Source organism: Temnothorax curvispinosus, unplaced genomic scaffold, assembly GCF_003070985.1.
Source record: "Temnothorax curvispinosus isolate PA1 unplaced genomic scaffold, ASM307098v1 QBEX01012030.1, whole genome shotgun sequence".
NCBI classification, from domain to species: domain Eukaryota; kingdom Metazoa; phylum Arthropoda; class Insecta; order Hymenoptera; family Formicidae; genus Temnothorax; species Temnothorax curvispinosus.
This window is the reverse complement of record NW_020221810.1, coordinates 6,821-19,995: the sequence shown is the minus strand read 5'-3', so window position 1 is coordinate 19,995 and position 13,175 is coordinate 6,821. Positions and strand designations below refer to the sequence as shown.

The 13,175-nt window shown below is 38.1% G+C and overlaps 1 protein-coding gene across 1 annotated transcript in view; it reads left to right on the top strand.

The window, feature by feature from the left end:
* Positions 1-8,632, top strand: part of LOC112462185 (FTS and Hook-interacting protein-like) — a gene marked incomplete at its 5' end in the record, with an annotated part of 56,229 nt that extends 47,597 nt beyond the window's left edge. Inside the window, 3 exons of the mRNA XM_025027817.1 lie at positions 2,995-3,006; positions 3,103-3,250; positions 8,151-8,632. Coding sequence (XP_024883585.1) covers positions 2,995-3,006; positions 3,103-3,250; positions 8,151-8,310 — 320 coding nt within the window. The remainder of the gene's footprint in view (positions 1-2,994; positions 3,007-3,102; positions 3,251-8,150) is intronic.
* Between the last annotated feature and the right edge of the window lie 4,543 nt (positions 8,633-13,175).

The window sequence follows — 13,175 nt, the reverse complement described above, 5'->3', positions numbered from 1 at the left end:
TCTCTCTCTCTCTCTCTCTCTCTCTCTCTCTCTCTCTCTTTCTCTCTTTCTCTCTCTCTGCTTCCTCATAGAAGAAGCTTTGTTTTCGTGAATTTCGTATATGAACCTTTGATTGCGTATAAAGTTGGGTCTAGTCAACCAAATTTAAATGAATTATATATGAAATAGAGGTAGAAGAAACCAAAGAAAAGATTGTTTTTTGAGTTTTTGATGCCAATATGTTCAGAGTGTTCTAAAATGTCGAAATATCGCATTAAAATCGCATGTCCGTATGTGTGTGTGTGTGTGTGTGTGTGTATGTGTATTTAAAAAAATTTTTGAATTTTCTTAGAAATGTCCGTGGTTGCCCTAATTTTCGTAAATATTGAGATATCGGGCCGAATTTTTTTTTAATCGATAGAGTATCATTCAAGGAAAGTTGGTATTGAATTTGGCGATAATCAGTAAAGAGGTTTGTTCGAGATCCGTCGAACTTTCCTACGCGAAACATCGGCTCGAAAACATTATTATATTTAACATCGAGAAATACCGATGTTTATGTTGTTCGAGCTCTGTCGAACTTGTTCGAAATATACGTTCCCCGCGATCCCCGCGCCCTCGAAGCCCATCGATCGCGATCACGCGTTACGAGAGTGCTCCCTTATTTGTCGAAGCACGAAAACGGCTGCTGTGACGCGTGATGTGACCATACGGACGAATAGCGATTCAGCTCTCATCGCGCGTTCGTTCCTGAAAAACAACCCTCTTGGGTAAACGGCGAATTCGCTCGCCGGACAGTCAGTCGTTGCTGAGGATTCCTAGCCTCAAGTCGTGGGCCAAAACTCATAGCCGAAAGTCGTTGCGTATCAATCCTCGTCTAAAGACAGCACGGCTCTCTCCCTCTTAAATCGCTGCTTGAATCGCTACTCGCTCGTTTCGTCTTAAAGTGCGAATCAAAGTTACTTATATTTTTTCATTAAGTGTGCTACTTAGCGAGGGGTCCGAAAACTTCCGGTCGTGCTCCGCTCGCGATCGTTCTTCTGCCGCGCGCTCAAGATTTCCGTTCGACGCGTACAAGATCTCCGCTCCGCGAGAGGCTTCGATGCGAGAAGCTGAGACAAGATTTCCATTCGCGATACCTGGCAGAAAATTACGAACGACTCAGAAGATTTCCGAATCCGCGGCGCACGATCCGTTGTTCCCCCTCGCGTCTTTTCCGTTCTTGAAATAAAGACTATATATTTCTTTGTGCAATCTGTGTTCCGAGTGCTTTAATCCTCATTCCTCCCGCGAATTTACGACTCGCGTTATCCACGCTTCTCGCTCAACTCTGAGCGAAATCCAGATTCAGGGCGACCGTCGGAAAGCGACGCCCGAACAAGGTTCTTTTAAAAAAATTTTTTTTAATTTTTTTAAAAATGTTCGTGGTTGCTATAACTTTTCCAAATTTTGAAATATTGGGCTATTTCTAATTTTATTATATTCTTCAGTCTTTTCTACCCCTATTTCATATATAATTCGTTAAGATTTGATTGATTAGTTCTGGAGTTATACAAATTTCGATAAATTTGGTTATTTTTTTTAACAAAAATTGGGAACCCTTTTATTATTAACTTCAAAAGATTGAAGTTCTATTATATTCTTCAAAAGATTGAAGAATATAATAGAATTAATAAAAATTGCTAATAATAAAGAGGTTACCGATCTAAAAAAGTCTTTTATCTAAAAAAAGTCTATATGATTGCCCTAATTTCCGCAAATTTTGAGATATCGAGTTTAATTTTTTTTTATGAATAGAGTATATGTATATATCATTAAAGGTAAGTTAGTGTTAAATTTGGCAATGATCGGTGAAGGGGTTACCAATTTTTACCTAAAAAGTGTACAAGTTATTCGTTAATAAATCGAATTTTTTAAAAATAATTTTGAATTTTTTTAGAAATAGCCGTGGTTGCTCTAATTTCTGCAAATTTGGAGATATCGATCTATTTCTATTTTTATTATATTTTTCGGGTCCTTTTAAAGGTCCATAATTTTGATCGTATATAAAGCTAATAATCAACCAAATTTAAAAGAATTATATATGAAATAGGGGTAGGAAAGACCGAAGTAAAAATTGTTTTTTAAGTTTTCGATGCCAATGTGTTGCTTATGTTCGAAAACGTCGAATTTAAATTTTTTGAGGATCGGTTTTGAGGATTGGCTATCCATCAAATAACTTAGGGTAGATTGAGGCGAATCGAATTAATATAAGTTGTAAGACAATTTTCGTTAGTATTTTATTTTAAACGAGCAATTTTAATTAGTAATCCGATTTGCCTCGGTCTATCCTATACATTTTTTAGGCAGAAATCGGTAACCCTTTCACTAATCTTCGCCAAATTCGAAACAACCTCCCTTTAATGATACCTTATATATAAACTTACGTGTATGATTTGTACACTTTTTAGGCAAAAATTGGTAACCCCTTCACTGATCATTGCCAAATTCAACACCAATATATCTTTAATGATACTCTATCCATAAAAAAAGTGTGCAAGTAGAAACTTGCACATTGCTTCCTCATAGTTTTTTAGTGTGCAAGTAGAAACTTGCACATTGCTTCCTCATAGTTTTTAAATGTGCAAGTAGAAACTTGTACATTGCTTCCTAATAGTTTTTAAGTGAGCAAGTATAAACTTGCACATTGCTTCCTTATAGTTTTTAAGTGTGCAAGTAGAAACCTGCATTGCTTCCTCTATGAGGAAGCCAAATTAATAAATATCTACTAATAATTATGCATACAAAAACAGGCTTCCTCATAGAGCAATGTGCAGGTTTCTACTTGCACACTTAAAAACTATAAGGAAGCAATGTGCAAGTTTCTACTTGCTCACTTAAAAACTATGAGGAAGCAATGTACAAGTTTCTACTTGCACATTTATCTTGCTCTTCTCTTGTTTCTGCTCTTTCGCTTTCTTTCTGACTTTATAGCTGCATTAATCATATCTTCTGAAATTTTGTGCACGCTGGAAGTATTCAAAAGATGTATGTATTGATACAAAATATTTTTGCATGTATGCGACATAGATACAAAGTCCTATGTATGCTAAATTGCTAAAATATTGTCAACAATATTTACAGGGGAACCAAAAAGAAGAAGTTTGACGTCGTCATTTACACAAATGTTCAAACGATCAAGTGGTAGTTTAGGTCCAAGTCTAACAATTTCTACCAGTCAACCGTCCAGTATATCAGAAGATCAGCTGCAAATAGTTGGATCTGGATATAGGTAAATTGTCTTAGATTTTTTATTACTTACTACGCATTATAATATCGATATTTTGATATTATAATAATTACAATATCTTACATAACTTTGAACAGTCAAATCTATCGAGAAATTTATGTTTGCGGAAAGTAGCATAGATATGGGGAATTTAATTTAAGGGTTGTTAAGGGAAAGTTGGCCACCTAGGCAGTAAGAACGCGTTACATGTCTTTCACACATCGAAGCATTATGAGGATAGGTAACTGGCAGTCCATGGTTATATAGTCAAAGATAAGAGAGATTGAATGTCCAACATGCGGTGTCATTATGTTTGGATATAGAGGAGTTTTTGCAACACCCGTTGAAGTCTTGGCTGCAGTCCATTTAACCTAACACTACAAATGCTTTGAAACATTTTTCTCCTTTTTTTTAAGAAAGAAGAAGAACGCTTTAGAGCATTGTAGCATCAAATTGACTGCAGCTTTCAATACATGCGAGACTTATAAGAGGAAACCGCGTACTTGGAGTCACCAAATTGAAAAACATTTTTACATAGTATACTACTCTACCAGAAGAGTACTTGAGCGCGCAAAGAAATAAGGCGCAACGCTCAGCCATTTCCGAGAAAAAAAATTGTAAGTCTACGATTACTACATTGTCGACCCAAGTTCAATTCCTGTCCCTCGCACTTTTTTTAATTTTTTCATGCAATAACTATTTATTTGTGTAAAATAAAGTTAATGTAACCAACAATTTTGTTTTCTCTTATAAATTTGCATTTTCAAAAGGCAATTGAAAAAATTTTTTACGAGGGACAGGAATTGAACTCGGGTCGACAATGTAGTAATCGTAGACTTACAATTTTTTTCTCGGAAATGGCTGAGCGTTGCGCCTTATCCCTTTGCGCGCTCAAGTACTCTTTTGGTAGAGTACTATACTATATGTAAAAAATGTTTTTCAATTCGGTGATTCCAAGTACGCAACTTCCCCTTGTTAGTTAACCCGCCTTTTTTAAGCCTTGTATCCACGATGCTAGAAATTGCTCTGAGGTCTTAGACGGAGAAAGAATTAACCAATTGCATTGGTCAATTGCCGAATTGTTTAAATGTGATTGATCAATTTTTTCTCCATCCGAAATCTCGGAGCAATTTCTAGTATCGTAGACACAAGGCTTTAGGAAATGATAAAACTACCTGGCACGATAACGATAACTTTGGCCCCTTGATTTGACGATGGTAGTATTTCTTGTAGTATTTTTTACGCTGAACAAAAAAATATAAGGTCTTATAGGGCTAACTGCTTTAGTTTTCGAGATACACGGTTAAAGTTAAAAACAAATAATATAAATTTTTAAATAATACTTTAATTGTGTGATAGACAACTGTCTAAGTGTATAGGCTACCGCCCTTCCCCCGCAGGCAGGATAGGGGTGGATCTCGGTTCGCATAGAAAATTGAAAACCCGAACCGTACAATTATAGATCTCGATTCAGGTGGGGTAAACCTTGGAAAATTTTTTTAACTATTTTTCCCGTGTTTCTCGCCAAAAATTCCTCTAAAAACTACTAACATTTCGAGGGGCCAAAGTTATCATAATCGTTATAACTACCTTTTCAACCGATTCGTTGACAGTTTCTTTCATCTAATTGTAACATACAAAAAATTAATTATTTTTTGTATGTTACAATTTGATAGAATACACCGAGAAAAAAATTTTGTTGAGAAACACAAAATGTGTTTCATCCAACTAAAATATTTAATCCGATACTTTCAACTAAACATTAGTTGGATTAACTAATTCTTGATTAAAAAATTTTTTGATGGTTGACATGACTATATCTTTTTTAGTGCAACTTAATAATTGTTCAATCAACCGATGGATCAACAACTATACAAATTTAGTCCGTACAATTAATTTTTTTTCTCAGCGTAGATTTGTAAAATGTTTCAGATTCTTGTCACTTGGCCATGTAAAATAAAAATTATTTGGATAATCAACATTTTCATTCTATATGTTGTTCTATATGTTATCGGAATAAGAAAAGAGATTAAGATTTTTTAATAAAGAAATTATTTCATCTCAATGTATTACTCGTACAGAGGTTTTGCAGAAACAGCTGCAATCTTGATAAATTTATTTCTATATTAATGGAAATAATTAAAAAGAATTTATATCATGTTTTATCAATTTACACGCAGTCTCACCACAAATTATGTCAATAAATTTCTAATATATCTAAAAAGTAATAGAATTAATTTTTTTTAATCTTGAGCGCTATTTATCAACGATTAGTGACATTTTGATTGATGGTTTATATCTACTCTATCAATTATCAAACATGAATGTTGAACGTATACAACAAGTTACAGCGATCGAAATAATAGTATCTTTAGGCACTTTATCATTGATACATAATGGAGCAAAGAGCGAAAATGTCAAAATCTGTTTTAAACTCGATAACACCGCGGTATAAATCTATAAAATGTTGAAATAAGTTAAGGGGACTAGGAAGGGTTGAAAATGCAGAAATTAGCTCGTGTTTAATTGTTTATAACAAGGCCGCAAATGAACATAAAACTTTTTTATTGTTAAGGGTATTAATTATAACATTATAAAATGAGAAAATTCATTAAAAGCCATTCCCAGATCAATAATAACGGCGTCCCAATATAATAAAGAAAACTGTCGAATCCACGGTTTTACCACGATTCCAGTCGAACGGATAAAGGTTTTGGCAAATTTCAGAAATATTTCTTCTCCTTAGGCTTCCTTCTATTGATTATACCTAAAAAAATAAAAATAGAAATAAAATTAACAAAATGGCGTCTAGAAAACAAAATTTTTTTCTTGAAATTGCTTCTCTTTATTTAGTAAAAGCTAATCTATTACAATCTTATCTTCCCTTTTGTGTATCCACTTTTCTTTCTCATTTCCCGTCACGTTCCGTTAAATAAATTATTATTTTATTATTATTATTTTTTATAATAATTTTATTTTATTGCTAATTGTAAATATATCTATACTACTATTATAAAGAGACAGAGTTTGTCGGTTTGATTGTTTGTCCTCGATGATCTTGGAAACCAATGGACCGAATTTTTACCAAAAGTATATGAAATAGAGGTAGAATTTCCCGGGGAGTGTCACTGTGTGTATAGTTTTTTGTTACTGATCTTCTGAAAACCGGATTTTCTAATTTCTTCAATTTTTCGGGAAATAATTGACGGAATGTCAAAGAATTGTATATAATATAGGGGTAGAATTTTCTGGGGAGTGCTATAAGCTGTATAGTTTTTCGTTACCGATCTTTTTGAGAACCGGTATCTTTTTGGAAATCGGTTACAAAATTTTTCCAATTTTTTAGGAAATAATTGAGTGAATCTTAAAGAACTGTATACGAGGGAGGGAGAGAGGGAGCGGGAGAGGGAGGGAGAGAGGGAGCGGGAGAAGGAGAGGAAGAGGGAGAGGGAGAGGGAGAAAGAAAGGGAAAGGGAGAGAGGGAGGGAGAGAGAGAAAGAGAGAAAGAGAGAGAGAGAGAGGGTGGGAGGGAGAGGGAGGGAGAGGGAGGGAGGGAGAGAGAGAGAGAGAGAGAGAGGGTGGGAGGGGGAGGGAGAGGGGAAGAAAAGAAGAGGGAGAATTAGAGAGGGAGAGAGAGAGAGAAAAAAAGAGAGAGACTATTTGCGTGTCTTAATACACATGTCCTCCGGGGCGAAACCCGGGTAACCAGCTAGTTGTACATATTTTTAAAAAAATTTTTATGCAACACGTGCATGGAAAGTGCCCCATTACGCACGCTACGCGTGCGTGATAGACCACTTTCCAGGCACTTGCAACATAAAATAGGGAGTGTAAGCCGTGTGTAAAGATGAAAATTCCCGGGTGCGGAGTTTACGCACGAGCCGAAGGCGAGTGCGGTAACCGCACCCGGGAATTTTCATCTTACCTCACTTGTTACACAAATAACTATTGAATATGCATATTCTTTTAAATTACAAAAAATGTAAAAAATACTACAAGTACAGTAAAAATAAAATAATAATGCTAAAACTGAAATATGTGTAGGTATAAATAAGATCTAATTAATATTTATTGCTTTACTCTAAATTAAATCTAAATTCAAATCAATTTCAATCTGACAATCCAAATCAAAATTAATAATGAGAAAGAAACCACAATAAAACCAAATACTTCTCTGAAATATTTTTGAACAAAATTAATATTACTTTTTTTACCTTTTTATAACATTAAATAAGAGATTTATAATACTATAGGATTATTAAACAAATAAACTACTAATAAATTATTAATTATTAATAGATAAAATCCATATTTTTAATGTAAAAAACATAACTTTAGATTAGATTATGACATTAGAGCTTATACAGTTGAATCTTCTTATTGTATTCGCTCGCTCGCTCTCTCCCTCTCTTTAATATGGATTATAGCGCGCGCTTCGCGCGCGCCTTGTTATGTTTTTTATGTGTTATTATCTGTGCAAAAAACATTTGTACACTCAATTAATTGATTGAATCGAGACGACCAATCACGTTCGCAATGACACGGTAACAATTGCAAACGCGATTCAGCCAACTTCCAGGGTTTCGTACCGCTTTTATAAGAGGATCTATATGACTATATATATTTACATTAATTAAAATATATATATTTTTGTATATATTTAAAATATTAACAGATTTTAAAGTGAGACTGTGTATACTATTAAACGTTAACGAATAATGATTTAAAAAAAAATTTATTTATTTTTACATAAAATAGATTTATACAATTGTTTGGTTTAGATTTTATTTTATCTCAATATGCAATAAGAATTTTATTCCAATACAAATGCTTGAAAATCGATATGCAATATATAGATGTATGCTATTGATTAGGCTTTAAACATAATCTTCTTTTTTAACAGATATACAAAAACTTCGTGGGAATCGCCAACTGAAGTGAGCCCAGTACAAAATGTTGTACTATGTGCTGTTATATTAGATGAATGGCTTAAAGAGCTCGCAGCGATCACTCAGGAGCATGCCATTATGTCCCTTACAGATAAAAATAGATTTAAATCTTAACATGAGAATTTATAAGAATATAAAACTTACAAGAGAATATTTGAAAGTATCCTACTCCGCTTATACACGCAATTCAAATGTAAAAAAATAAGAGGCATGTATTTTTTTCAAACAGTATAATTGTACATAAAATGCTGAATTTAGCATATTTAAACGAAAGTGGTGAGATATATGAGACGAGCGTGGCCTAGTAGACAGCGCACTGGTTTATTGAACCGAAGTCCCGGGTTCAATTCCCGGTAGAGCCAAAAATTATATTCGCTCGTTCTCCTCTCGAAAGGCAATGGCAAACCACCGAGAGTATGTCTTGCCAAGAACGCTTCTCTAAAAAATTATAGTCGTGCAAAAACGCGTCGATTGAACATAATTTTATCTATATTCGTGTTCAGGCCCGTATTCTAAATAAAAACCCTTAATATTATTGTGTCTCCGAATCTCAAAGTAAGTGATTCCAAAGAGTAATGCATGCTGAACACGAATCCAGTGAAGTTCTTTTATTTTCATTGATTTCTAATATTTTATGAGCAACCAAACTTAAAACTTGTGTCCGGGTCGAAGTCGTCACCAAGCCATATCATGGAGGCTTCCGGCGAAAATCAAAGTCAAAGAAGCAGCAGTGGTCGAATTTCGGCGAGTACTCGGGTAATATGTGCTGCGTATGCTCAGAGATGACAGAATAGAGCTGACGAGAAACGTGCGAGCATAGGGCACATAACTGTGTGCGCTTTTCTTGTAATTATTTTCCGCCATTGTGTAATTAATGTTTCCATTTTTCTATTAAAAAATAAATAAATTAATAAAATGTAGGGGAGACCGGGGCTAAGCCGACAGCGGGGCAAACTTGACACTAGGCTTTTTGCCAATTTAAATCTATCGTAGAAACTTGCTTTTGCTACTGTAAATGCGTCTTTATGTGCCAGTATTATCAACGGAATTTGGTAACATTCTGAGTTATAGTGTAATTTTTAACGCGACATAAGTGTTTTTGATAGTGAAAAGTAATTTTTCTGATCTCTCGAAAATGTCTACTCTTTCATCGAGCTTTACTCTTGCGAATCTACCGGTAAGTGATTTTGATGGGAAATTCAATGCTTTATATGAATCCGATAATAATTTTTGCATATTTTCAAAATTTATATATTTTTGGAGTAACAAAAGTAAACAACGACGTTCGGGGCTAAGTCGATACGACGCCACCGGGGCAAAGACGACACTAACCTAAAGTGACATTATCGCAAAAAAGGTCACTGTTTCGTCCGATTCCGATGACGATTTAAGGAACATCTGTTGCGTGTGTTCGGAAAACATTTCATTAGCTTCTAATAACAAACAATGCATCTTATGCAACCGTATGGCTCATGACGAATGTGTGCGCACATCTGATCGCGAGTTTAAATTGTGTGTTTAAACGTGTATAAATTGTTTTTCAGACAGTTCAGAAAAAGATAATTAAAAGTTTAATCTTTTTTTTTCTCATTATTTTAAATAATTGTTTACTTTATTCCGACTTTTTGTTTCTAATACACAATGTCTTTTCATTTGATAAACAATGTATTTTTATTTTTAAACAATAAAAAAATAAGTTCCAGATCAAATTGTGTCGATCAAACAAAGTGTTGTGTTTGCCCCGGCGGGGTGTCGAGTTCGCCCCGTCATTTTTCAATTCGAAAATTTGTCTTCGCGTCACTTTTCCTTTCCTGGCGGCAAAACAAAGCGACGTACAGCAAAACTTCCTGAATCAATTTTGTACCTGAAGAAACACTCTTTAAATATATATCATTGAATTTGCTTAAAAATGTTAATTAAATATTAAAAATTGCCTTTGAAAAAATAGTGTCGGCTTAGCCCCGGTCTCCCCTATCCTATCATTTTTCATGATTAGAATTATGAATTTTCATTTAAAATTTAGTCCGAGAATGGAGTGACGACTCCGCCCCAGCAGTTTTGACATTTCAAATTTTGTACCTTTGTCGTTTTCACTCTATACCAGTTGAACAAAGCGACGTAGGCAAAAAATGTCCGTATAAATTTTGTAGCCAAGGGTTCACTCTTTACAACGGTATACTACATTTTACTAAAATTATTTGTTTTATTGTTAAAAATCGACACCGAAAAAATAGTGATGACTTTACCCCGGTCTCCTCTACATATATGTTTCAAAGTTTATATTTTATTTATTTCGCACGCTACAAAACTTTTTCTTCAAAATAGATAAATATTGGCATTTTCTGTCACCGGGCGAAATCTTCTGCTTAATAATGTTGTGCATTATATATACATTTTGTCTTTTATTGCTTTTTCTTAACATACTATATTTTGCAATATGCAATAATTTGTAAAATTAAAGCAACCATTTAGTATAATTATAAATAATTGAATAATGATTTTTTGTTGGGATATTTTTTTGTGGCACATTTAATATATTGTAATGTTTTCTTCATACATAATCATACAGGGTGTAACAAAAAGATGAGAACAGATTGTGTGTTTTTTTTTCCGGAGGAAGAAGGAAAAATGCCTCGCGCATTCCTGACCCCGGCTGTCAGGTTATGTGGGGCTTGCACCCACTAAAAAACCTCTCCCCAACATGCAGCACGCCGGACATAGGTTACATCACATGGGAGACTCAAGGTATTACTTCACGAGATGTAACAGTCCTCACGCAGAGGCAACAGTAAGACGTAAACCGAAGACACAGGACACACGGTAGGTCATCTCAGGAGGGGTGTTCCCGCCCCCGGAAGAGGACGCACCCTAGTCGGGCGGCGGGATCGCGCGGCACCATTGACATGAGGGCCCCATGTCCTGCAATATCGAGGACCAACGCGTCCATCACTCGACCACCTCGGGAGGCCCCCATGATAATGACCGCGGGCAGTCATATCACTGAGGGTCCCCTTCATCGGCTGTGAGAACGTTCGTCCAGGGACATTCCCACCCCCCCTCTCACACACATACAGCAGCACACGCGCACGTGTGCGAATTAGACGAGACAGGGACCGCCTCTATCCGGAGAGGGGTTCCACACATAGCTAACTAACCCACGAGTAAACTCGTTAGACTAGGGCATGCACCCACCCCGGGGTTTTTCCCGCTCCCGGAAAAGAACGCATCCTAGTCGGGCAGCGGAATCGCGCGGCACCAATGAAATAAGGGCCCCTGTCTTGCAGTGTCGAGGACCAGCGCGTCCGTTGCCCGACCACCTCAGAGGACCCTCATGATGATGACCGCGGGCAGTCATATCATTGAGGGTCCTCTTCATCATTTGCGAGAACGTTCGTCCAGGAGCATTTCCACCCCACCCCACCCCCCCACACATGCAGCAGCACACGCACAGACGTGCACTAATTAATTAACCAATTAACCCACGAGTAAAGACTCGTTAAAACCAGGGCGTACGACCCACCACCATATGCGGGATCCTAAGACCCCCATCCCCAGCCACGCACACGCGGCGAGGCGACAATCGCCCTCCCCCCCCCCGCCGCCCACCCCAACTTTTAAGGGCAAGGGGAGAAAGGGGGGAGAGGGAACGCAGACTAAAGACGCCCCGAGAGAGCCCCGCCGCAGTCGAAGAGTTCCCAAGGGGAACGACCAACCGCGGACCGCAGCCACAACGGGACATCCGGAACCCGCTGCCTAGCAGCGGGTCCGGAGCCCCGCGAGCACAGCGGTGAGCGGCGGACCCCGGCCGGCCGACCCCCCAAGAAACCAACGACCCTCACGACCAAGCCCCCAAGAGAGAACCATGATACGCAAAAACGCAACCTATAAAACTATAAAACTATAAAAGACTATAACTATAATGCGGGGCAATACAACAGCCCCAAGGCGGACCAACGCCGGCCGCCCCAGACTCCACCCACCCCTCGGGATCCGAGAGCGTCGCACGAGTCGACGCACCGAACCCCAGGAGGGGAGAGAATCCACACCGACCAGCGCCCGACCGTCCCAAAGGACCAAAAGAAAAAGCCCCGCCCGCACACAACAAACAATCCGCAGGAATATAAAACAATATCAATAAAAGCGGAGTCGCTACTCGTCCTCCATCGCATCCCCGGCGTCAAGTCCCACGGGGTCCAACAGTATCTGCTGCTGTCTTCTGCGCTCGTCCTCTTCTTTTCTTTGCAGTACTCTTTCGGCAAAGACCGAAAATGCCTTCCACGACTCCTTACTGGAACACATAGCTTCGACGACTTTGTCAAGTGCCAGGTTCTGGCCGATGACAGCAGTCAGCTCTCCCCTCTCGAGGCCCCAAGAGCCGCAAATGGCTAAAGTATGTTCTGAGGTATCATTCTCTGCGTTACAGTACCGACAGACGGGTGTTTCCTCCTTCCCTATTTTGAAGAGGAAGGCCCTAAAACAACCGTTCCCCGTCAAGAATTGCGTTATCCTGAACGTTAAGAACCCGGTACGTCGGTCCAACCATCCCTCGAAGTTCGGGAGTATCGCTTCTCTGGTTCTTCGTCCCGCGAGACGCGGATTCCGGATGTGGTTCTTTCATTCCTCCCGCAGAGCCTCCCATTCGTGCTTCCGAACGGCAGCTGAGGACACTCTGTTAAAAGTGCCCTCCTCCTTCATTCTCCTTAGACGCATATACGTGCGCTTCCGCGTATAGATCTATCAATGGAATACGGGCAAGTAATGTAGCCGCCTTATACGAGACGGTACGATATGCCATCGTCGTACGGGCGGCAGTCAACCGCAGTGCGCGTCTGAGGATCTGAGGATCCGTTGTTTGTTTTCAGATGCGCAGAATTCTTCGCCCCAAATAGGAGCCGCGTAGAGCGCGATTGAAGTGTTTATCGTATAATATAACCTACGCTTGCCCTCCAAAGGACCTCTCAAGTTTGGAAGCAGCCCGT